Source organism: Maniola jurtina, chromosome 15, assembly GCF_905333055.1.
Source record: "Maniola jurtina chromosome 15, ilManJurt1.1, whole genome shotgun sequence".
NCBI classification, from domain to species: Eukaryota; Metazoa; Arthropoda; class Insecta; order Lepidoptera; family Nymphalidae; genus Maniola; species Maniola jurtina.
The window spans coordinates 1,426,428-1,453,777 of NC_060043.1; the positions used below are offsets into that span (position 1 = coordinate 1,426,428).

General features: G+C 38.1%; 1 protein-coding gene and 1 long non-coding RNA gene across 2 annotated transcripts; one reads left to right on the forward strand and one right to left on the reverse strand.

Annotated features, from left to right (window-relative positions):
- Nucleotides 1–62: 62 nt before the first annotated feature.
- Nucleotides 63–23,509, forward strand: LOC123872321 (kinase suppressor of Ras 1). Its single transcript, XM_045916534.1, has 18 exons — nucleotides 63–360; nucleotides 2,932–3,069; nucleotides 3,815–3,953; nucleotides 7,587–7,703; nucleotides 8,198–8,327; nucleotides 8,628–8,733; nucleotides 9,591–9,772; nucleotides 10,446–10,528; nucleotides 10,694–10,791; nucleotides 13,303–13,471; nucleotides 13,876–13,986; nucleotides 14,455–14,525; nucleotides 17,158–17,334; nucleotides 17,608–17,793; nucleotides 18,680–18,813; nucleotides 19,373–19,504; nucleotides 19,765–19,894; nucleotides 20,223–23,509. Exons 1-18 carry the CDS (start codon nucleotides 196–198, stop codon nucleotides 20,373–20,375), a joined length of 2,421 nt encoding a protein of 806 aa, XP_045772490.1. The 5' UTR covers nucleotides 63–195; the 3' UTR covers nucleotides 20,376–23,509.
- On the reverse strand, nucleotides 23,442–26,314 carry LOC123872323. Its single transcript, XR_006797460.1, has 2 exons — nucleotides 26,222–26,314; nucleotides 23,442–23,551 (listed from the first exon to the last, which is right to left on the reverse strand). It is a non-coding gene; the product is annotated as an uncharacterized LOC123872323 (long non-coding RNA).
- Nucleotides 26,315–27,350: the final 1,036 nt, after the last annotated feature.

Consider the following 27,350-nt stretch of genomic DNA (forward strand, 5'->3'; position numbering starts at 1 on the left):
AGGTAGACGAATATGACAATATTGACAAGTAAGTTGTCATAGACAAGAAATATAGATTTTCTTCAGACATGGCCGCTGTATCGGCAATACAACTGCAATGTTTTGTATATTCATATTTATTTTTTATAATGAATAAAGGGTTTTTTACTTATAAGTAGTGATTAGCGGATTGTGTATAGTGTTGTGATATTTGTAATGGATGCAGAGAGCGAGACCGAAAAAAAGAGAATCCGTGATGCAATTCAGACTATAGAGACCCTGCAGTCCATGATAGACGTTTCGGCGAAAAGGCTTGAGGGTTTGAGGACAGTATGCTCGACGAGCGCAGAACTGACGCAGCAGGAGATCCGGACCCTGGAGGTAGGGAGGCTGTGGTTCATATCTTACTTGTATGTTATGGAAATACGATAGTGCCCTTGAACGCTCTGCCAGGCCTGAACTTCAAGGCCTGTGAGCTCAAGGATCTCTGTAATAGTTCATTGCCGTTGTAGAAAGTGTGAGCGCGCGCATATCCAGTCGCCTTGAGTCTCAAGTGCCCTATTTTACGTAGCCGAAGGTTGCTACGGTAGTGTACTATGATTTACTATGAAAAACAGCTTGCAGATGTTTCAGTTTATCTGACTAAATATATTTTTTCAGGACCATTTCAGATACTTTTTACCTATGGTTTCAAATAATTTAAGTACTTGATTAAGTAAATATACATGTAAGAATGATCTATTCCTTTTTAAATGCCAAATAAGTTACTTAATGTAAAAGAAAATTTTATAGAAAATATTGACTCAATTTTCTCCATATCATAAAGTTATTAAACATTTATCTGAGTCACTGCACACACACTAGGTGATTTCACCCACCTACTTTCATGATTTCAATTATAATATCAATACAATACTTATTTTGCAATTCAATGGATATAAATTTACATATTTGGGACACAAGTACTTTTTAGGGGTAGACAATAGTGGTCACAACTATTTATGGATCCTACAAGTTGGAAAGGAAACAAAGTATGGTTATTTAAACTTTTCCTCCTCTAAGTTTTGGATCAGAATAATTATTATTAGCTATATTTATGCTAACAAAAGTGGGCGGAATTCTTATTTAATATTGTTTAATATCATCTGGGTAAAAAAGGCTTACATAAGTTATTTTAAATTTTGGAATCCTGAATAGGAAGTTGTGGGAATAGCCTAGTAATTAAAATACTGGCCTACTGGGCACACACCTCTAACTTTTGGGAGTTGTGTGTGTTTTAAGCAAATAAATATTGCCAGTTTTAAAAGTGAAGGAAAACTATAACTATAAACTTGCATGCCTGAGAGATCTCCATAGTGAGGGTGTGTGAAGTCTGCCAATCTGCACTTGGCCAGCGTTGTAGACTATAACTAACGTAACCCAAACCTTTCTCATATTGAGACGAGTCTCATCCTTCAATCATTGAGATCAATCCTTAGTAGTGAGCTGGCAATAACTTAAAATGATGAAGTAGGAAAGCAATCAGGAAGGTATAAAGCCGCCTGAATGTTTTATTTTACTGCTCTAATACACTTTCCTAAATCCTAACATTTACAACTTGTCTAATAGACTGGGATTTCTTGTTAGGTTGTAACTTTTTAGGGTTCCATATCTGAAGGGTGCCCATGAGACCCTATTACAAAGCTCCTGCTATCCGTCCATCTGTCTGTCTGTCAGCGAGCTGTATCTCGTTAACCACAATAGGTAAAGAATTAAAATGTTCTCAGAATGTGGCTGTATTTCTATTGCGACAAATAATAAAAATTTCAAAATTACTGCCATGAAAAAAATAATTAAAGTGTTATTTCTTGTATGAGGGAATCCTCCAAGTACGAGTCCGACTCGCACTTGACCGATTTTTTCATTTTCAAACAAAGCCTAAATACCAATTCTCATGGATATAACTTGAAAAATGATAAACTTCCATACAAACTTTCATTCTCTATTTAACCCCTGAGAGGTAGATTTTCTGAAAATCCTTTCTTAGTGGGGTGCTTTTGTCATAAAAGGAACCTACTGTCAAAATTTTAAGTTGCTAAGCCAGCGCTTTAGGCTGTACATTAATAGATCAGTTCTGTCAGGACAATTCTCTTTATACATATTTATAGGTGATAAATATTTACAATTACAGTAACTATATTGATATTGTGAGTACTGTATATTAAAATAAACTGTCTAATCAATTAACATGTTTGCATTCCAGTTTTATGTGTTTGTTTATTGTAAATATTGAATCACTAGTAAATAAACCTCTCTAGCGCAGCAGTGCAATGGACAGATAAGTAAAAGGTTCTAGTTATGTTCAATATCTGTCTAAAGTATTGAAAATACGCTCACTAGCCACATAGTAACCAGGGCCAAAGAATTTTACACAACAAGACTTTGTTGCTAAAGGAAGTTTCTTCGTTACCCTATAGGTTTCTTGGTCAACAGTACCCTATAGGTTTCTTGGTCAATGGTACCCTATAGGTTTCTTGATAGACAAGACCCATAGACAGACAATAAAGTGATCCTATAAAGGTTCCTTATTCGGGTTTCGTACCCATAGGATAAAAATGGAGCCCCATTAATGTCAATCTTTTGTCTGTTTGTTCGTGTGTCACAGGTCTCTAGCTCGTTGACGAAATGAGTTACAAACCTGCAATTTTGGTATTTGTTGTAGAACGTTGATCCAAAACCAAATATTGAATTGAAAATTCAATCAAATTGTTTTTAGGGGGGCTCCCTCCCATACATGAAAAAGTAGCTGAAAAACATTTTTTTTCTTACTCTAGCATGTGGGGTATCATTGTTTAGAGCTCATTGAGTAGAGTACGAAAATATTTTTAATTTTTTTCTCAAAAAATAAGGAAATGGCATGTATTTCTTTATTTGGATACCACAGCAATTAAAACAATATACATTTGTTTACAGAGCAAACTGGTGAAGCACTTCTCGCGACAGCTTGTGATCAAGGCGCAGTTCAAGGAGGATATCCAACGGGAGCTCGGCCACGTGCCCAGCCTGCGGCAATGGCTGCACGTTGTGGGGCTCAGTGTTGATGCTATAGAGGTGAGAGAGACTGCAGTCACACCTGATCTTAATGATGATGCAGCCTATAGTATAGACTCCTAGAGCTCCTTTTTAGGTTCCTGTACCCAAAAAGTGCCAACAGGACCCTATTAATAAGCCTCCTCTGTCTGTTTGTCAGCAGGCTGTATCTCATGAACCATGATAGATGGAGAGTCGAAATTTTCAGTGTGTATTTCCATTGCCACTATAAAAACAAATAATAATAATTTCAAGATGGCCGCCATGTAAATTAAAAAAAAAAGCATTATTCCTTATAAGATAGAAGGGAACCCTTCGTGTGCGAGTCCGATTTGCACTTGACTTTTATTCCTAACTTTTCAAGTTAGTTTTTTTTTTAAAAGCGATGGTGAGGTCTAGGTTGGAGCGCGCTTGCCTAGAAGATACCTATTTACTGTTGCCTTAGGTAAGGTATTTAGATTATATTTGGAGGGATCAGGCATTCCACGCTTTAGGGTTTGTATCAGAAACTTTGAGCAAAAACGTTTTGTGCGAGTGGATTGGATGTCGACCACACAATTATGTACCAATTTCAAAAGAATGACATACAAACAAGTCAAACTAATAAAAACTTAATTAAAAAAAAATTAAACTTGTACAAGTAGATTTGAATCTTCAAGTGCACCTACCACTGGTTCAGAATGTCTTTCCTACTGAGAAGACCCAGCATGAAACTCAGTGGTTGCTGGTTAGTTCATGTATTTAACTGGCTCTTTTCATTCTCTAGGTGGTTCTCGCCCGAATATCAACGCTTGAAGCCCTGAGGGAGCGATCGGATTGCGAAATGAGGGTTATGTTGCGAAGCGCGCGAGATGAGGAGGTGTTGCGACTCATCCGGGCCATGCAGAGGCTAAAATCCTATACAGGTGAGTTATCTCTGAGAATCTTTGAAGGCAAGTCTACCTAATAGGCTACCAGCATTAGCATTGGATCTAGACTCTAGACATTAGACAGACAATTTTATTGCGATATAACTGTATTTCAACTGCAATTTTCAGTTAGCTTGCAGTCCAAATGCGGTCTGCATTCTCAGTCTCATTCATGACATTCAGGCAATAAATATGAGATATAAGCGACTGATTCCGCCGATAGTAAATCGATGGAGAAGAAATCATGCTACAAGTGTCAAGACTGGCACCTAAAGTCACGAGACAGTTTTAAATTAAATTAAGTTTGTCTGTTCTTTTCTTATATCATTGGTAAACAAGTGTAAATTAAAAATTTATAACACCCCCGACAAGTGAAGGTTACAGTAACTAGACAAGAGCTGCTAACTTTCAAACGGCTGAACTGATTTTCTGGGATTATAGCTATCAAAAGTATCTGAGTTTTCCAAAACATCATTTTCAAATAAATAATTATGTATCTAGGCAATGTCTATCTCGACAGCTTGACATTTGTCAATTGACATAATATTATGAACCTAACGTTTAGTCAACCTTCTTTTTAACCCCCGACCCAAAAAGAGGGGTGTTATAAGTTTGACGTGTGTATCTGTGTATCTGTGTATCTGTGTGTCTGTGTATCTGTGTATCTGTGTATCTGTGTATCTGTGTATCTGTGTATCTGTGTATCTGTCTGTGGCCTCGTAGCGCCTAAACGAATGAACCGATTTTAATTTAGTTTTTTTTGTTTGAAAGGTGGCTTGATCGAGAGTGTTCTTAGCTATAATCCAAAAAAATTGGTTCAGCCGTTTGGAAGTTATCAGCTCTTTTCTGGTTTTCTTATTACTTTTATCCCAGGACCACCAGAGGTTACGTATTTTCTGACACAGGAAATATGTACGATTGAGTAGTGTTAGTAAGTACTAAGAAAGCATGCCTAGCCTACGTGCTAGCTTGCTTAGACGCCAATGCCAGATGCCAATTTTCAGGTATCTGATAATCAAGGTACATAAAAACATTACTTACCTCACGTAAATTCGCCAAACTGATTTTTACGTATATTTTAAGCAATATCCTTAAAAATATGTCGCCAATACTCCCAGACACTTCCCGCGTCGGCCGTATTGCTTTGCAGACGCTTCAAAGCTCCCAAAATAAGTAATTACTTAACTGCACGTAAATTCTGATGCTCCATTTTTATATATGTCCACCAGACAACTATTTAAAAACCTTTTACAAGAAGACAGACCGATCCAGAGGGCCAATCATCCCCTAAATTCAATTTTAATGCCTCTGTGGGTTTGAGCGCGAGGGCATCATTATCTACGCGCATGAGACTGAGTAAGACATGTATTAGGATATATTGACTTCTCTCTCACTCTCTTATAGTTTACTTATGTCAATTAATTATTAATATTAAAAAAAAATCTGCTAAAAATTAAAAAAATTGGAGAATTTACGTGAGGTAAGTAATGTTTTTATGTACCTTGATTACCTGATACCTGAAAATTGGCCGTCTAAGCAAGCTAGCAGGTCTGTAGGCATGCGTTCTTAGTACATAGTAACACTACTCAATCGTCCACATTTCGTTCGTCAGAAAATACGTGACGGCTGGTGGCCCTGGGATCTTTCACTATTGTAACAGAGGTTCATAATATTATGTCAATTGGCAAATGTCAATTTGTCAAGATGGACGTTGCCTAGATACATAATTATTTATTTGAAAATATTGTTTTGGAAAACTCCGATACTTTGGATCGTAGGCGCGGAGTTTCTAATTTATAAAATATTATAATCACAGTTAAACGAGAAAACATCAATTCAATTATAATATCCAACAGTCAACCAAAGGCCACGAACAATCAACCCAAACCCAAACCATAGTCAAACTATTTTTAGGGTTCAGTAGGTATCTGTAGAAAAAAAAAGATGTTGTAGGTAGCCTCGACTGTTGTAGTCGCGTAGGTGTGCATGGCACCATTAAATATCGTAGGAGGCGATGACCCTCCGCGCGGCTGAGGTTCCCGCATCGTAGTCGCTTTGTCGCGCAGGTTTGGATGATGCATTAGGCGCACCTTCTTTTTATTTTATCTGCTTGAACTCAGCTTATTTACTTTGACAAAATACGTTTAAAATTCATCATCATCAGGATCAACCCATCGCCGGCTCACTACTGAGCACAAGTCTCCTCTCAGAATGAGAAACTACCACACTGGCCAAGCACGTATTGGCACACCTCACGCACCTTTGAGGGAGCATTATGGCCAACTCTCAAGCATGCAGGTTTCCTGAAGGAAAACTCCTTCACCACTTCGTTGTCTGTTTGTGTGTCCGTCTGTCGCATCTTTCAAGAGAATCAAAACTTATAAATTGGGTACTTCCCGTTTACGTAGAATCATGAAAGGCAGGTAGCAATATCTTATAGCCCAAGCACTCTACTCCTGTGGCCCAAGTAAAGAGAAAAATCCGACAACTGAATTGTCATTACATACAAAAAAACTTGTACGGAACTCTTCATGTGTGAGGCAGACTCGCACTTGACCGATTTTTGAAAGTTATGTCAAATAATGCAATAAGACATGCAATAACAAACAAAATGAAATACAAGCCACTTTATTCCTTATTTCATCGGGTGAAAGTCGATTTCAATTTAATCGTAGGTATATCTTGAAAAGCGAACTATTATACGACTACGTAAAATGGATACATTTTTAAAGCAACGACATGTTAGAAACAGATACTTCGTTTTGGTCGTGTTAAACTATGTGAGTCATTCAGATAATTCTTGATTTAGTGATGTTCGGTCAAAAATATTTCATGGAACGTATAATTAACATAACATTGATGTTACTTTTGAAGAGATATTAGCTGCCTTATTGGATTTATATTATTATAGAAATTGGGTTTTAGAATGGCACAAATAAACGGTAATTTTATGAATAAAGTTTAAAAAGCGTGAAATAAAAATTAAATTAAAAATTTAAAAAACCCCCGACACATAAACCTCTAAAAAGTAAAAAAATAATAGGTAAATATGTATGGGCCCTTTAAGAATAGTATAAATAGTAAAGTTTTTATCCAAGCGTTCGTTGCGTCGGGGGACCGCTAAAGACTATTCTTTCTACAACAGATGACTTTCATGGTTTATCATAGGTAGCGGTCCCCTGGCGCAACGAGCGCTTGGATAAAAACTTTACTATTTATACTATTCTTAAAGGGCCCATACATATTTACCTATTATTTTTTTACTTTTTAGAGGTTTATGTGTCGGGGGTTTTTTAAATTTTTAATTTAATTTTTATCTACAAGAAAACTAGAAAATAGCTAATAACTTTTAAATGGCTGAACCAATTTTTTTGGATTATAGCTAAGAACACTCTCGATCAAACCACCTTTCAAACAAAAAAACTAAATTAAAATCGGTTCATTCGTTTAGGCGCTACGATGCCACAGACAGATACACAGATACACAGACACACAGATACACAGATACACACGTCAAACTTATAACACCCCTCTTTTTGGGTCGGGGGTTAAAAAAAGGTGCAAATACTCTAAAATTTAGTTGTCATCAAAACCAGTACCAGATTCTACATTAAAATTGACTTGTTTCAGATGCCTTAGGTCGGGGCGAAGGCGCAGCGGAACTTCCCCTGTATTGGGACTCGTGGGAGCGCCACGGCCGAGGCTCCCCGAGAGCGCGGGACGACCGGAACTCTAATCACAAGAAAGGTATTATTTGACTAAGAACAGTTATTTAGGATGGAAGTGAACAAGAAAATAACAGACTGTTTTGTAAAGTATAACTTAGCGATGAATGGAATATTTTACATGCTACCTGTATTTACAGGTATATCACATGAAAAGCCTTTTCATAGGTAACACGTCTTGTTACCTTACTTAAAGTAGCCTGTGAAAAATCATAAAGAAAAATCCCAAAGTTTGAAAATTGTTACATTTAGCCTTGTTTTATTGTTTAAATTTCGCGCTCGCATGGTTATCGATCTGAACTAAGCCGCTAAAGAGCGCACGAGCGAGGTTGCACTGCTGGGTGTTAGAAAGGGAAAACATGTATTAAAATAATTATTGAAGTAAATCTAAATTCAAAATACCAATCAGGTGCGTCATGAGTACGCGTTACTTGTTTCGAAGAATGTGTTAATTAACATTCTACTAAAGTATTTTTTTAATACGATTTAAGTGCCATTTTTATAAATGTTCACCAGGTGGCAAATCGCCCACGACGCCGATAAACAAGAGGAAACAGAACGTCCACCTCCCCGCGCCGGCCACCCTCACTAAGTCCCGCTCCCACGAGTCGCAACTCTCCGTCAAACCTGATGCATCCGACTTAAGGTAACTATTCATATAGCTCACTTTTATAGTTAACTATAAAACTAAGAACTAACGGTCGTATTCACAATCATTACTATAAGGTCTCACAGTGCGCTCGAACGCATAGTGTAGGTTCCACCAATCAGATCATTGTAAATTGACGTGACAGTCATCTGATTGGTGGAACCTACACTATGCGTTCGAGTCTACTATGAGACCTCATAGTAACGGTTCTGAATATCTCCCGCAATACTGATAAACAAGAGAAAGCAGAGCGTTCAACTCCACATACCTATATGTAATTGAATATTTTTGTTTCAGTGATAATAGTCAATCTTCAGCGGTGGGAACGACGGAGGGCAGCCCGCCCGCCTCGCCGCGAGAACCCGAGCCCGACCCGCCGCCCGCCCGCTACCACAATACCACCGTGAGTGTACACTATACAGGATGTAATCAGAACGCTAGCAAAAACGAACACAGGTGATAATACTGATGATCACTGAAAAGACAACAAAAAAAAAACGGGAAAAAAATAAATGATAAGATCCTGTTTTTTTTAAAGTCCACAATATATTGCAAATAAAACATCTGACTGACGCTAGAAGTCAACGAAGTTGCGTTAGTAGACCACTCGAAGTCAACGCCGCGTCGTAAGTGGGGCATTGCATCGAATTTTGCTCTCTTCATTGCGGGTTTGAAAAATACTAAATCGCTAAAACTACAAAATAAGGCAATTTATTTATTAAGGTTAATCGCATAGGATTGTGTATATTATAGGTAGTATTTGAATAACGCTAAGTTTTTGCAAGCGTTCTGGTTACACCTTGTATTGCAGTGATAATAGTCAATCCACAGTGCAGCGGTGTCTAAGTGTGTATAAGTAGCAGTGTATCACAGCTACTTATACACACAATACACCTATTATATGGGTACCTTCAAGTCAAGAGTGAATAGGCAACTTCTACGCAAGCGCGCTCCATCTTAGGCTGCATCATCACTTGCTAGCGAGTCTGATTGCAGCCAAGCGCTAGTCTATATAATAAAAAAAAATTGGTTGTCTGTAAAGTCGGTTTACTGACGATAGTTGAATGTGACAACAAAGGCCGATTGTGCTTCTTTGTCGCTCGTTCCGCGCTCTCGCTTGCACTTCAAGCCTTACATGGAACGCCTCAGAGCGAGGTAACGCCGCATGAGTCATGTTTTTTCGTGCGTGCAGCCGGCTCTATCGAATTATAAGACGTTGTCACGTCAAAAAACAATGCTATAGTATTTGCTTGGTGGCAGGTCCCCGCGCCCCCCGTGCCCCGCTCGCCGCGCACGCCCACGGTGAGCGGCTGCATGGCGCACGACATCGCGCACCGCTTCACCAAGACCTTCAACATGATCGCGACGTGCGACTACTGCGACAAGCAGATGCTCTTCGGCTCCGGCCTCAAGTGCAAGGAGTGCAAGTTCAAGTGTCACCGGTGAGTGCAGGCTCACCTTACCATAACCACCATACCATACCAACCAACGAGACGTCGTGGACCATCGTTGCCTTTGTTTAGAAGGTTAGGAGTCATGAATGAATGAATGAATGAATATACTTTTATTGTAAACCCCAAAATTAGTACAGAAAAACACATACAAAGCACAACAAAATATAGGTACAATTGGCGGCCTTATCGCTACCTAGCGATCTCTTCCAGTTATTTATTACTAGATGATGCCCGCGATATCGTCCACGTGGATTTGGTTTTTTAAAACCCCATGAGAAAACTCTTTGGTTTTCCGGGATAAGTAGCCTATGTCCTTCCCTGGGATGTAAGCTAACTCTGTACAAAATTTCATCAAAATCGGCTAAACTGTCGGTCGTGAAAAGCAGAAAGACACACTTTCGTAATTACACATTTATAATATTAGTATGGATTCTAAACAACTATTTCAACTAAAAAAAACTGTTAACCAAAAAACAGTTTCAATCACTCCAGGTCCCTTTTCTCTTGATAACTCACGAATGTGTATTTTTTATATAAAATATCAAAAATTCTCGCTTACTTCTTTTCTTCTATATTTCGTGAGCACGTATTTTGTCAAATAACAAAAGCTTGTCGCTCGCTGCGCTCCTACCAATAACTTCCACGTGTTATTTTGTTTCAGGGATTGTGAAAGTAAAGTTCCTCCGTCGTGTGGCTTACCGCCCGAGTTCGTCACGGCATTCAAAGAAAAATTCCACAAAGATGGTTCGTATTATTAAAAGTGAATATAGATTACAGTAATATGTTACTTAAAAGTTGTGGAATTGGTGTATTTATGGATATATATATTTTATACAATAACATGATATGATGATGATGAGAGGTATTAACAGAAAACCAGATTCTTGATTTTTGGTGGTATTTAAACAGGTGGTTTGTACCTGACTTCGTCTGTGGGTGGCAGAACGCTAATGCAATCCGTCACGCCGATACGACGACGACCGCCCCCCGCGCCCCATCATCATACCGTATGTATATACACGCCACCCCACCCTACGCCACGCGAGCCCACTCTACCTGATTGTATTGCACCCCACCCCACATCCCTCCAACTCACTTCACGCCACTCCACTTCACCCCACACCACACCACACCACGCCATCCCACCCCATTCTATGTCACCTCACTCCACTCTACCTGACGCTATTGCACCCGACCCCATATTACTCCACCCCACTTCACGCCACTACAACCCACCCCACGCCACGCCATGCCATGTTAAGTCATTTCAAATCGCGAAAACTGGTGTCACGCAGGGTGGTAGATATATTATTATACCTGGGGCATTTCACGTCAAGCGGACAGCCAAAAAAAAGTGAGGTCGTGGATTTTGTTTATACTCTGGTCAGTTATACTTCTAGTAGACGTGGATATATACACACAATGTTTTTTTCCTATGATGCATTATTGCTGAGTTATGAGCTTTTAAAAATTTACTAAGAATGAAATCCGTTATTTTTGGATGCTTATTATTTGTAACAATTCATTTGTAAAAAAAATTAAAAAGCATTGTTTATTATAGTTAAAAAGTTGAAATTTTTATTTTTTTTATCGAATTCTAAATTTAAATTTTTTAACGTATAGTAAACCGGAAGTGAACATTTCAAATCGATATTTGAGTAACTTGGCCAGAATAAAAATATTTTTTTTTTACCGTGAATTAAAGCTTACATGTACTTATTTTTCACCAAAAAAAATTGTAACGTGGAGTCTAATAGTTTAGGACTTAGAGTGGTTTTATTAATTGAGATTGAAACAGTATTAATTAAAATGGAGTGTTTTATTTTGTAACTAGCTGATGCCCGCGACTTCGTCCGCGTGGATTTAGATTTTTAAAAATCCCGTGGGAACTCTGACTTGCCATGATAAAAAGTAGCCTATGTTACTCTGCGTCCTTTCAAGTATCTTTATGCTAAAAATCAAGTTGATTGGTTGCTTAGTCAGGGCGAACAAATCTTGTGGGAACTTTTGATTTCCCAGGACAAAAGTGGTCTATCCGTAATAGCCCATCCCCGGGATACAACGTGTTTCTCTACCACGTAAAAACATTTAAACGGATGATCCTTTAAAAATCCCGAGGGATCACCAGGATTTAGGAATGCAATTCCTTACAGCATCAGGGTTGAGGAATTGGGTCCTCGAGGTCAAAGCCAAAGTGTTTACCTGTTATAGATACCTTCCATATCAATTTATAACCGACAGTTTCCAAATCCCACCAGCTTTAGTGATCGGGTCCCCTGCAGCATCAGGATTGAGGAGTTGGGCTCCAAATTTTTTATGGAACAATGTCGCAAAGTTCCTTTAGCGATTAAAAAAAATTACGCAAATCGGTTCAGAAATCTCGGAGATATCAATGTACATAGGTAGAAAAACACAACTCCTCCATTGTTGAAAGTCGTTTAAAAAGTAGCCTATGTTACTCCCTGGCCAATCCTCTACTTGTCTGTGAAAATCCCGTCAGAATGGGTTCAGCCGTTCCGAAGATTAGCCCGTTCAGACAGACAAAAATTTTAAAAACGTGTGATTCAGTTATGGTATCGTTTAAATAACCATATGAGCTTAATATGTGGTAGTTATTTCGAAATTACAGACAGACACTCCAATTTTATTTATTAGTATAGATTACATTTTATTTAAAAAATCTTTTATTTTTGTATATTTCATGTTAGAATGAATGAATAAATTATTCATAGCGTAGTATTTTAGCATGTTAGTGCATAAACCCGACTGCTTAGAAAGTGCTCATAGTTATATCTATGTATTCTATATGCTCTAAGTCCTAAACTATTAGACTCCACGTTACAATTTTTTTTGGTGAAAAATAAGTACATGTAAGCTTTAATTCACGGTAAAAAAAAAATATTTTTATTCTGGCCAAGTTACTCAAATATCGATTTGAAATGTTCACTTCCGGTTTACTATACGTTAAAAAATTTAAATTTAGAATTCGATAAAAAAAATAAAAATTTCAACTTTTTAACTATAATAAACAATGCTTTTTAATTTTTTTTACAAATGAATTGTTACAAATAATAAGCATCCAAAAATAACGGACTTCATTCTTAGTAAATTTTTAAAAGCTCATAACTCAGCAATAATGCATCATAGGAAAAAAACATTGTGTGTATATATCCACGTCTACTAGAAGTATAACTGACCAGAGTATAAACAAAATCCACGACCTCACTTTTTTTTGGCTGTCCGCTTGACGTGAAATGCCCCACCTGTTTTATTTGAGACCCATCAGGAGGGGAAATCATAGACCGTTTTCCCCCTTACTCGAGATTCAATATAACGAAGAAGATGATTTTTAAAGCCTAGGACGCTTAATAAATTAATATTTTTTATTGATCTTTTGCTTTCAAGGTCAGCTTCCACAGGTCAAGTAATTTAAAACAATATATAAATCCGCCATTTTTGGCTACCTGCAATATTGGATTTATAATGACGTTTTAATTCATTGTGTGTTATTTATACAGGGTGGTCCAGACTCGTCTTCGAATACATCGTCCTGCAATAGCTCAACGCCTTCGTCGCCCGCGCTACCCGCGCCCGCAACGCCACAACCGCACCACGCGCACCATCCACACCACACGCACCAACCGCACCAAACCCACCACAACTCTAAACAACAGTTCCACTTCCCAGGTGAGTTGATGTAATATAAACCGGCCAAGTGCTAGTCGGACTCGCGCACGATACTAATTATTATTATTATTCGTAACTACAAATTCACGGTTTTCAGATTTTTCCTTTACTTGTGCTATAAGACCTACCTACCTGCATGATTCTAGGTCAACGGGAAGTATCCTATAGGTTTTCTTGACAGACTTTCTTGATAGGTTTTCTCGGTAGGAACGGCATTCCGAACCAGTGGTAGATTTTTTTGACGATTCAAAAGCACTTGTAAAAGTTTGATTGAATAAAAACATTTTGAATTGAATTTTTTGAAAAAGACACGACAGACGGACAGAGTTACTAGAAAACCTAAATCCACGCGGCGAAAGTATAGTATTATTTATGATCACTAATGGGGATGTATTGTTTGACAGAGGTAAAACCGCCGGTATCCAGTCCGAACCACACGTCAGCGCTGCAGTCGCCGGCGAGGTCGCTCGTCCACCAAGACACCAAGGAAGACCTCACCTCCAGTATTAAAAGCGGTGAGTTCTGGCTATTTTGCGATGGTCATCAAGTTAATGTTATCATGATCAACCCATTACCGGCCCACTACTGAGCATCGGTTTCTTCTCGGAGTGAGAAGGATGTAGGCCATAGTCTGCCTCGCTGGCCCAATGCGGATTGGCAGATTTCACACACCTTTGAGAACAGAACATGGAGAACTTTCAGGCATGCAGGTTTCCTCACGATGTTTTCCGTTCACCGTTAAAGGAAGTGATATTTAATTGTTTAAAAACGCACATAACTCCGAAAAGTTAGAGGTGCGTGTCCGGCGTCGAACTCCCGACCTTCCGAAAAGAAAGCAGACGTCTTAACCACTAGGCTATCGCTGTTTTTTAGTATGAATCAAATTAGTACAAAAAGTGCTTTCTTAAAACTATCATAGTGTGGTGGATTGGTTCTGGATTGCGTAAATAGGTTCAATTATTCAAAGTTTAACTTTTTCACAGAAGGATCAGGTCGAGTGTCGCTAAGCGGATCCGGTTCCACGGACGACTCAAGATGGCCGCGGCAAAACAGCGTAAGTTATTTAAACTATGTATTTTATACAAGGAACCAAAAGTTTTATTTGCTATAATCCGCCAAACCAACGAAATCTGTATGGTACGCAGCACCACACAAATCCCAACACCACTCGACGCGCGTTTCGCCCCGACACCGGAGCATCCTCAGGAGATGTAGACCTTACAATGTCTAATTGCAAAGTCATTTTGCAAAGGCTACATCAAGCAAAATAACGCCTGCTTCTATAATACATATATGTATTATGTATTTTATTACACAGGGTAGAGCCCTTTTAGCTCACACAAAATATTGGTCTTTGTATTTTCTAGTTTTAAGTTTAGTTGTTATTTTGTAGTAAGTGTATTTTATTTTTATCCTTTGTTGTGATTTCATTGAGCTAAATAAACTTTTTTTTTACTAGCTGATGCCCGCGACTTCGTCCGCGTGGATTTACGTTTTTTCAAAATCATATAAAATATATATTAAAAAGATAAAAGTAGCCTATGTGTTAATCCAGGGTATGATATATCTCCATTCCAAATTTCAGCCAAATCCGTCCAGTAGTTTTTGCGTGATTTAGTAACAAACATCCAAACATCCACACTTTCACATTTATAATATTATTAGGATATTAGGATTAGGATTATAACCAAGTAGTGTTAGCCCAGGGCCCCACAAACTCACAGCCCGTCCCTGTCTATACATCAAATCTCAAAGTGCCAATGTTTATAAGATGAGCAAAAGGTCACCAACAGAACAGAGAGCTTTTCAATATCAAGAGCACTTGAGATAACTTGTTTATGATTCACCCCGCTCGCTTCGCACTTGTGTAATGTAGATATTAATGTGGTTATTTTATTACTTTTCAAAAGAATAAGACATCTTTTTCGATGCTCTCAATCGGCTTGATTACGTTTTATTGTACACCACAAAATTAAATACAACACAAACAAAGTAGGCTATCCGATTCCGGAGACATGCTATCTCTGTACCTTTCGTCAAAATCGGATAAGCGGATGTGAAAAAGTAACAGACAAACAGACGGACACAGTTTTTCATTTATAATATTAATGGAAGTGTGGATAACATATCGAAATAAAAGCAAGATGGGCTATATAAATTCATACAAAAGGTAGGTATGGGCTAAGAGCCGGCGCGTGCCAGACCTTCGCTATCTTATAAAACCTGAAAGTTTATCTGGGTATTGTCCCCAACACAGGATGGAACGATCAACGACTTTGAAGTTTGGATCATGGAAGCTTTGGGAAATAACAAGCAAAAAAATCTTACGTATAAAGCCTAATTGTTTTCTATTATTTTCGGAATAGTATTAAAAATTACGTCATGGATTGCCAGACACTTAGTATCGTGGCAACCCCCTTGCCAGACGCCCTTAAACTTTTAATCTTTTTAATCTTTAACCTGTTATCTCCCAAAGCCACCATCATCGCTTCATAGTCCCTGAACGTTCCTCCCTGTGTTGGGGACAATACGCCGAGAAACTTACAGCTTTTATAAAATAACTAAAGCCTGGCACACGCTGGCTCTCTGTCTAGTAGGCATGATACACAATACCCTTTGTTTATCTCGCGCCTGAGGTTCTCGCATGACAAGTGTAGTGTTTCTGCGATTTGTGGCGCATGGTCTATAGACTTTATAGTCGCCGTAACTCGACGCCGATATACGGCAGGCAGCAGGCAGTAAATTGTCAATGTGAAGCTTTCTTATCGCTCGACACATCCGTTGCCCTCATACCGTAGTGATAACTGCAGTCATTAGCCAGTGATTGGTATATTGCGTACATTTCTTTGAAAGTAGTTAAATAAACTTTCGTTCAATTATTTTGAGTTTTTTTATATGAAAAAATTGTTTCGTCTATTATAAAAAGTGTTCTTATAAATTGGAATATGGATGCAAATTTTTCGTGATATTTGGCGAAATTGTTTATTTTTGTCTTTTTAAAGAAGTTATTCTAAGATTTTCATGTCAGTCTTTGTCTTAAAAAGTAATTCTATAAGTGCTTATAAACAGTACTTAAAATGATGTGCAATGAAAATGGTTCTTTTGTTCTTTAAGATTTAGGATGTAACTTGTGCTGCTATTTTTTTTTTTAATAAAGTTGGTTTCTGAAATCGAAGTCATTAAGTTTTGTTTGTGGTGATTCATTTATTGTGATCTTAGGATGACTGCGTTCTTACATCATCGGAGAATATTCGAGGAAGTGCGTATTTGTTGTTTTATGTTTATTATGATTATGTATCATTATTGGTTTTTGCGCTGTACATTATCATCATCATGTTTAACCCATCACCGCCTCACTACTGAGCACGCGTCTCCTCTCAGAATGAGAAGGATTTGGCTATAGTCTACCACGCTGGCCAAGTACGGGTTGGCATATCCCGCATATCCTTAGTGGAAGTGCAGCTTATAGTTCTCCTTTTCCATACATTAAATTGTTGTTTTTTTGTAGTTCTCAAACATGCCAACTTTCTAAGACAAAGGAACATACGTTTAACGATTCAAAAAATATCGTTGTCGCCAATCTATATGACAATAATTTATGTGCCGATGTGGTATACCTAATTTATCCGCTAAATAAAAAGGGGGGTTTTTCTCAAACTTTCTGTCATTTGACCGTTCTTCTCCAGTTGTCGATGAAAGAATGGGACATCCCATACGACGAGCTGAAACTGTTCGAGGTGATCGGTACGGGCCGCTTCGGCACGGTGTACCGCGGCAGCTGGCACGGCGCCGTAGCTGTGAAGCTGCTGCACGTTAACGCACTCAGCGACCACTCCGTGCCGCTCGACACCTTCAAACACGAGGTGAGTGAAACTGTTCGAGGCGATCGGTACGGGCCGCTTCGGCACGGTGTACCGCGGCAGCTGGCACTGCGCCGTGGCTGTAAAGCTGCTGCACGTCAACGCGCTGAGCGACCACTCCGTGCCGCTCGACACCTTCAAACACGAGGTGAGTGAAACTGTTCGAGGTGATCGGTATGAGCCGCTTCGGCACGGTGTGTTCTTAGTCTTGGCTAGTCGAAAACGATCTTCACAGGCTCTCTCTTACTATATTAAAGACAAATTATTTGTTTCCAGGTCGCAACATTCCGAAAAACGCGTCACGAGAACCTAGTACTGTTCATGGGAGCGTGCATGAAGCCGCCGCGACTCGCCATAGTGACGTCACTGTGCAAGGGCATGACGCTGTTCACGCACATACACCTGCGCAAGGACAAGTTCACCAACAACAAGAGCGTCATCGTGGCGCAGCAGATCTCACAGGTACGATATCACTCTTGACACATACAAGGTCAAGTTCACTAGCTTTCACTTGCGCAAGGACACGTTCTCTAGCTTTCACTTGCGCAAGGCCACGTTCTCTAGCTTTCACTTGCGCAAGGCCACGTTCTCTAGCTTACACTGGCGCAAAGATAAGTTCTCTAACTTACACTTGCGCAAGGACAAGTTCACTACCTTAAACTTACGCAAGGAAGTTCCCCAGCTTATACCTGCGCAAGGAAAAGTTAATTAGATTACACTTTTGCGCAAGAAAAAGTTAATTAGTTCACACTTGCGCAGAGACAAATTCACTAGCTTACACTTGCGCAAGGAAAAGTTTACTAGCTTATACCTGCGCAAGGATAAGTTAATTAGATTTAAGATTACACTTGCGCAAGGACAAGTTCTTTAGTTTACAGTTGCGCATAGACACGTTTTCTAGCTCACACTGGCGCAAAGACAAGTTCTCTAGCTTACACTTGCGCAAGGACAAGTTCACTACCTTAAACTTACGCAAAGAGGTTCCCCAGCTTATACCTGCGCAAGGAAAAGTTAATTAGATTACACTTGCGCAAGGACAAGTTTACTAGCTTATACCTGCGCAAGGATAAGTTTATTAGATTTAAGATTACACTTGCGCTAGGACAAGTTCTTTAGTTTACAGTTGCGCATAGACAAGTTCTCTAGCTTACACCTGTGCAAGTCGAAAAAAAATTGATTTAGATATGAAGATTTTTGGAAAAAATGCACTGTTTTAGAAATAACGACTGCCAAAGTTTGTAACAACAAGCATGCCTATGGAACCTTACCTTATGCGTATCCCTTTGACTTGTTTGCTGGCATATATCAAAAAACGGCGGGCCTAATTCTCCTACTCTGGGTTACGCAGGGAATGGGCTACCTCCACGCGCGGGGTATCGTGCACAAAGACCTGAAGACTAAGAACATCTTTCTGGAGAACGGGAAGGTTGTCATCACGGATTTTGGTCTCTTCAGCGTTACCAAACTGTGCTTTGGGAACAAGTAAGACCTTGAAATTTACAAACTTTGATTCAAAGTATTTCTGCGTGTTTGGAAACATTTTAGCCACTATTATCTTCATAACTACATAACTATTTTTATATATATATGAAATATTTGTATAAACTTTTATTTGTGACTTAAATTTTTAAACACTTAGACAGTTTGTATTTTAAGGGCCAGTGCCTTCTCAAAGATAGTAATGTTAATTCAATATTTTTTTTAAAGAATATTAGCCATGCTAATTATGACTGTCCCCTTTCCCCTCCAATTAAGCGTAAAGCTTGTGCCAGGAGTGGGTACGACAATAGTGCAACGGGTGTGGTTCGAACCGCCGACATTTCGGAATTCAGTCCGCTCCTCAACAATTGAGCTATCGAGGCTTAGAGTTAAGGCATAAATGTGTGTGTGGTGTGTGTTTGCGTGCGTGCGTGCTTGCATGCGTGCGTATAAGTGAATGCGTTTGTTTCAAGGTGTGAAGGTTCAATATTTAGTGTGATGTATTTCAGTAGTTTTTCTGCATCCTCGTAATTCGTTTGTTCTATTGTGCCATGTTCTGCAGCGCCCGAGGTGACAGTCTGGGCATCCCGCCGGGCTGGCTTTGTTATTTGGCGCCCGAGCTAGTGCGTGCGCTGAGGCCGCACGCGTCCTTGCATCTACCGTTCTCAAAAGCCACCGATGTTTACGCCTTCGGGTAAGATATAAGTAAATTGTGATCTCTCTATAAAATTATATAAATGCAGTAAAAAAAATTTTTTCCTTAGTGCTAAATTTTTTTTAGAATTTTCACTGCAGTTAATAGCCTCATCAAGGATCAGCCTGGCTGAATGTAGCCAGTATTTAAATTTTATTGTAATATTTTCAAAACAAAAGCAGGAATCAAGTATTTATTTTAACAATAAACACACTCCATCTTTCCGTAAAATAAACGGTCAAAGTGTTTTGCTCAAACAGGACAGTATGGTACGAGCTCCTGTGCGGTGAATACCCTTTCAAAGGCCAGCCTCCGGAAGCCATCATCTGGCAAGTGGGCAAGGGAGTGAAACAGTCGCTAGCCAACATGCAGGCCTCTAGAGATATTAAGGTAATAGCAGCCAAGATGATAGAAGTCTCTGAAAATATACAGGATGTACCGTGTAACCAGAACGCTAGCAAAAACGAAGACAGGTGATAGTACTGTACCATACAAAAACTACGAAAAAAACTGAAAAAATATCTGTTTTTATTAAAGTTCACAATATATTGCAAATAAAACATCTGACTGACGCTAAAGGTTAACGTACGTTCCGTAAATAGGTCACTCGAAGTGAATGCCGCGTCGTCGGTGGACTTCTGGATATAATTTCGCTTTTTCGTTTGCGGTGAATTTGCCCTTTCTGAACAAAGATTAACCTTTTTTTTTATTTTTGCAGGACATCCTAATGCTATGCTGGTCATACAGATCGAGTGAGCGACCTGACTTCCCCCACCTACTTTCTACTCTAGAGAAATTGCCGAGAAAGCGGCTAGCGCGCTCTCCCTCACACCCCGTGCATCTGTCCCGCTCTGCCGACTCGGTGTTCTGAGAGCGGCTAGTCAGCGCGGTGTGCGTGCGGCCTTAACGTGGTATTATTCTCCTTCGATTCCTCATTGTTCCGTTACATAATTTAAAAAAAAATTGCTGTCTCCATTTGTATATACCAAAGAAATGAAACTTCTTTTGGTTATTGTCCACACTAGAAATAATTGCCGAGAAAGAGGGTAGCGCGCTCTCCCTCGCACCTCATACATCTGAGAGCGGCTAGTCAGCGTGGTGGCCTTAACGTGATAGTTCTCCCATATTTCCATAACTAAAAAAAATTGCTCCCGTATAATTCATCAGTTGCCTGTCGTTTTACTGTAGGAAAGATCATGATAATGATCATCTTAGAGTATAGATGATATTCATCATGATGTGTGACGATGATGGGTCTAGATTCTAGATTCCTCGAAGTCTTTTTACGTGACGCTTATACAGAGTTTAATAAAACAAACGCCCGTCTGCTTTCCAATTTTTTTCTTGTAATTTTTAGATTGTATGTACGTGGAGACAGCTAGTAGCAAATTTGCCTTTTTATGTATACTAAAAGTAAAATAACATCATGCTATCCTTTTCAAATTGCTCCTAGCGAAAAGGGACGGCTTGAGATTTGCAGTAAGCGAAAAGTTTGAATTTCTTACTATATTATGGGTATAGTTTCGAAATTTCAACATATTTATTATTCGAAATAGTAAACCTACGAACAAAATCGTCATCGCACTACCCGCATTTTTAAAATATGTTTTATATTCCGCGTTATCTTTGTTAATGGCGGAATTCTGAGCCCTCGTCCGCACAGACACTTTTCAAACGTGCGTTATACGGATTTGCAAGAGTAATCATTCACACATCAACGTTTATAAAAGGTGGTGCTTACAAAAGGCTTTTGTATTGGATATTCGACGTTCGGCGGTAAGCATTAAATCAAATTTGTATTCTGTTTGATTTGCATAGTCCGCACATATTGTAACGTGCGTTTAAAAAGCGTCCGTGCGAAGGAATGGTTTTAATAAATTTTAGCTAATAGTTAAAGAGTATCAGCCATTAAGAGCGATCTCTCAAACGTAGTTTGATTCTTTAAATATTAACCAATCAAACTCAGTAAAATTTGGTAGATATTCAACGTACTAGTTAACGCTACGCGTAGACGCGTATGCGCTGACGCTAGCCATACCTTTATCTGAAGTTTATCAGATTTCAGTAAAAATATGTAATTTCATTTATTTATTCATTTTTTCAACATTACACATGCTTGGTTACTACAAAAATATGAATCAAACTTCGTTTCATCGAGCGCGCTCGGAATCATTGAACGACAAACCATAGAAGGCATGTTTCCAACACTTGCCATTTGAAAATAAGGGCCACAAAGTTACATCTGCTTAAATTGCTACAGGCTCATAATTGGTTCGTATTGTGTCATACTACACTGGCTGCTAACCTGATTGGCCAACACAAAGTATCCGTTACGGAGTTTCAATTGTATTGAATACGTGTGAGGTAGATTATTATATGCACCGCACAATACGGTAGAGATTTCATTATGATATATTGGAGAGTACAGAATATTTCTATGCTTTGTCGTTCACTGCTCGGAAGACACTTAGAATTTTGACAGATAAATTATTTCATTTCAATTTCGTCGAAATCCTACTTATACCTGTCTGTAATATCATTATTTATGTATTTGCGTAAACGGGTATTCGATACTTAGTAAAATTGAGTTTATTGAAAATATTGAAATACACTCTAAAATTAATTTAATATTGTGGCTAATTCTCTCGTAGACAATCTCTAAAACAAATTAACAGCTGTAAATCTATTTCTATCCCTTTCATAAGGCTCCCTACGGAAAAAGGTAGCACTACATTTTGACTTGCAAGTTTAGTTGACAGATTGTGTACAAAAGAATTAGCCACATTTTGTACTTCCGTCCATACTTGATCGTTTTTAAAAAAGATTAACAAAAAAAATTTATGTGTGTATAGTTTGGACCAAATGCTGTTTATTTTTTCGAAAGGATTGCCGATAAAATTCTATTCCTCATTACTGAGCGTCTTTACCTTTTCAATTAATCACATAACTATTATAATGTGGGTTAGTTCATTTCTTATTATGTAGAACAATTTCGACTTATATCTTAAAACTATTTTTATCAGATGTTAGTGATGATAATCAAGACCGACACGACGGCTTGACCTGCTCTTTATGGCACGGAAAGGTGTAAGGCCAGTTTTGGACATCTAAAAACGGTCACCCATCCATTTATGGGCTTGAGTCAAGGTTTCTTAGCAAACATAATTGACGCAATTGAAGTTCATTCAATAAGTTTATTTTTCATAATTTTATAGATTAATCTTAATAAGATGGGTGATAATTCTTTTAAGGAAGTGTAGACGGCACAAGCAAGCGTTCGTTCGATAATAAAAAATATACGATCACGAGTTTTTTATCACAACAATATTATAAAGACCAAAGTTTGTGTGTATGTGTGTGTTACTCTTTCATGTAAAGATCAACACATAGGCTACCTTTTATCCCGGAAAATCAACGAGTTCCCATGGGATTTTTAAAAAACTTATATCCACGCAGACGAGTCACGGGCATCAGATAGCTTACAAAAAACGCAAACTATAAATGTTCAATTTATAATGAAATAACATCACTTATGGCCGTATATTTGAAATAAAATGACCGTTTGTGGCTATTTAGACACTGCTATTTTAATACTTTCGCAATAATTTTATATAGGAAGATGTCAAGTATGGACGTAGGTAGTCTTTTGTCTTGATCTCTTGATTTAACGATAGATTAAATTATATTTTCGTATTTTAGTGTGAAAGTTGACTGTTGTTAAAAAAAGTTGTAAATATTGTATAGTGTTAAATGGTTTTGCTGTGATGAACATGTCTGAAGCGAATTTCTTGTGTGTAAATAGTAGTCATTTTCAATATAATTAATTATTATAGGCCATTTGACTAATTTTTGGAAATCGTTTTGAACTATTCTTCTTTACATAATCTACTACATGTATTTTTTTCATAGTTGTTCACACAATGTGAACCTAACTGGACTTGTTTACTAGCGTGTGACGTCACACGTGTCATGTGACCAGCGCCATTACAGAAATGTCGTTTTTGGCGCGGTCTTGAAAACTTAAACTTTATCATTGATTTAATAATTCTTAAGGGGACGCTGTACGCTCGTCCAAAATAGCCGGCGCACGCGGGTAATCTGTTTGCTATTTCACCTAAAATTGTGTGAGAGAAAGAGATCCGCAATGCGCCAGCTGGCCCTTCTCTCCACCATCCGCATCCGAATATTTTGGGTGAGAGGCACGAAGATTTTCACCGAAACCAAGCGCGCGAAAAGGATTGAACAGTCGTTTAGGAAAAGTATTTTAAAAAAAAAAACTACTTAATTTATATCTGCAATGTAAAGTTATTTCAACTAATAAATAAACTATGTCTAAAGTTAAATTGTTTTAGAATTATCATACTCCTTATCTTATCTATTTACGCACAAAGTTGTCATAAATTTAGTGTTAAAAGAGGAATCTTTCGAGGCCCATAACTTTAAAATCAATATTTTTTTCAATATTAACCTAGATCAAGGCAAATCGATATAGTACTTAGTTTTGAGTGTACAATATCAAATAAAGTGATGATCACCCTCCTACGTTTATATGAAGACTAGTGATTCGCTCGGTGCGCGAGCTGCTAAAGCAGCTCGCGTGACGTGGTTATGTTAACTTTATTATATTTAACCAAATTTATTTATTAAAATACACAATTCACCGCAAAACCCACAAAACGACACCCATATCAATTTTTTCTTAAAAACTGCATGTCCGCCATCTTGGATTTCAAAATAAATGTCGTTATCAAAATCAGCACCGTGGAAAACTCTGAAAACGACATCCATATCATTTTTTGTAAAAAACGGGGTAGTTGAGGTTAATAAAGTAGGGTGCGTGGGTGCGCGGACCACTAAAGTGGTCCGCGAGCATGCAGAGTTTGTTCCACCGAGTAGACCTTCGGACCCTGATCATCTTTTGCCAAGAAACCACTCTTCCATCTTTTATAGCCTCCGAGATATACACTGACGAAATTTGTACGGCGGCCATCTTGTTTTTCCAAAATTTTCAACTTTTTCTATTAATCATTTACTACTTTCTTCAAAGATTGCGAGTTTCAACGAAATCGGTTGGAAAACAAAAGAGTTGCAAAAATCACGTCGGTCGCCATCTTGTTTTTCTGAAATTTCATAATTTTCCCCTACTCATATCGTGCATCCGAACATATCTCCCGTACATCAATGTATCGTTTTCCGTCTCTTTCTAGGAGAATGAGACATTCATAATCGCCATACAAAATGTATGGAAAAATAAATTCCGCCATTTTGAATTTTTTTTCTATTCATCGAGTAGCCCTTTAGATCCTGATTCTCTTTTGCCAAGAAACCACACTTCCATGTTTTATGCCCTCCGAGCTGGACACCGGCGAAATTTGTATGGCGGCCATCTTTTCTTCGCCATTTTGAATTTTTTTTCAGCTTTTTGGCAATTGGATGACGTCATGAATGACATTTGCTCGAGCACCCCCCACCTATCTTCAATACCTTAAGCGGGCCCTTCACCCGTTTCCGATATCCTCAATCATCAGCTCTCTCCATAATTTTGGCTTACTAAGTTTTTGTTCTCTATACGACACCATCAGTGAAAAAAAAATTTTTCATACAAAATTTTACAGGAGTTTCTTAGTTGAAATTCTCGAAAATCTCCCCAAAAGTGGCAACACCGGTTGCATATCTCCATACTGCCAGCCGAGATAAACAATCGATTCATACATATTGACTTTCCAAAATGTTGCCAACTGCCTCAAAAACGTGATCAAAAATTCGAAAAATTAAAAAAAATACAAAATGGCCGCCAACTCGTTTCACAGAAAGATTTTACACGGTTTCATAATTTTCCTATTAACTACAGGATATACCGCTCCCGATCACATTTCAATCTTTCCTCTCGCTCGCACCCACGCGAAAGGGGATACCGTGAAAAAGACCGTGTCGAAAATCACTTTTACTTTGATAAATTCCAGTGTTGCCAGTCTCCGGTGACAAAAATACCCAAATGTCATTTGTACGAGCAAAACACGTAATCGCTCATACTCGGATTTTGCTAAAAGTGCGTATTTCGATTTTTTACAATTTCCCGAAAATCTCGAAATTTCCCGAAAAATGGGGTAATTTTTTCCCACCGATCTATACCTCGAGTCTATACGTACAACCGCTTCATAGAAGCCGAATCGCTCCGATGTTGCCAACTTTGAGATATTTAACTTTTAAAATTGCGTTTTTTCGTACCTCGAACAAAACGGCCGCCATGACAGCCGCCATCTTGAAATTTTTAAAACCACTCCCGTTTTGTCAAAATACAGGATAATCGTGGGCGAAACACGAAAAAATAGTTATCCTCGACTACCCCGTCTTGGATCTGTGGCGCCGCGGTTCGGGGTCGAAAAATCAAAATTTTGAAAACGCTACGGCTCGGCCGCCATCTTGTTTTTCCAATTTTTTCTACTTTTTTTATCAATCATTTACTACTTTCTTCAAAGATTGCAAAATTCAACGAAATCGGTTGGAAAACAACGGAGCTGCAAAAATCACATCGACCGCCATCTTGTTTTTCCGAAAAGTCATAATTTTTCCCCAGAGGGTTCCCGAATCCAAACACATCTTCTCTACATCACTATATCATTTTCCTTCTCTTTCTAGGAGAACAATTATGTCAATGAGTCAGTCAGTCAGTGGTAATCGAGCTATATATAGTATAAAAGCACAGGAATTCATCACCCTAATACAGTAGATCTTCCGAAAAATATCAGTGTAGTGTGCTTATTATGTAATAAAGAATAATAATTTAAAACGATTTCCAAAAATTACTCAAATAGCCTATTATACCTACCTACCCTTTGAAATGAAAAAAATAAATAAAAACAAGTGTATTACCTAGTAGTTTAAGCGAGGTATTAATTTAATAGTTGTTGTAAGTTCATCATCGTTTATTTATTTCACGCGTAAAACATTGAGTCAGTATTTTGGTATTATAATAATAATTATATTACTACTTATAGAATTTGCAATATTCAATGAGAAAAGTTTTTTTGTTAACTGTACTTTTCGCCAACGGTATGTTTTAGTCGATTTTTTTGTCTTTTTGGCATATACATATGATAATAATTTATTTGATCTTGTTATTTTTGTCTAACTCTGATATATTATTAATTTCTGATGTAAACCCAGAGGAAAAAGTTTGTTTTTTCTGTTGAGAGAATATTCACTATATTCACGAACTTATTCAAATGGAGATTGCTTGCTTTTCCTGCTTTTCTAGTAGTGGGAGGGCAGGCGGTGTATATTAAAGATTTGTCTGTTTTGGCGGATTATAGCGAATTAAGCTTGTGGTTCGCTTTTTACGCGTATCAAAAACTAGCTAATGAAAGCAGATTTAGGTTTTTAAAATGTCATGGGAACTCTTTGAATTTCCGGGATAAAAAGCAGGTCACTCTTCAGGTTTTATTTGCCCATGAAAAAAATCACGTCGATCCATTGCCACGTGATTGAAAGACAAACCAATTAACCTAGAAACCTACACACTTTCACATATATAATATGGGTAGTGTCCTACTTACTGTTCTACCTATTAAATGTTCCTACTTGTTTCGGAAAGCTGGAAGGTTCGCGAAGATAGTGGATATCCACCTTTAAAAGAATATTTATAGTCCGTACAAAATGATTTCTCACGCGCCATTTTAACTCTATGGGTCAACTGTCATATCAAAAGTATGTTCAGTTTTAAAATTCCGACATTCCGAACCAGTGGTAGATTTTTTTTGACTATTCAAAAGCACTTGTAAAAGTTTAATTGAATAAAAACATTTTGAATTTGAATTTGAATTTGAAATAAGGACTAAAATTGTTC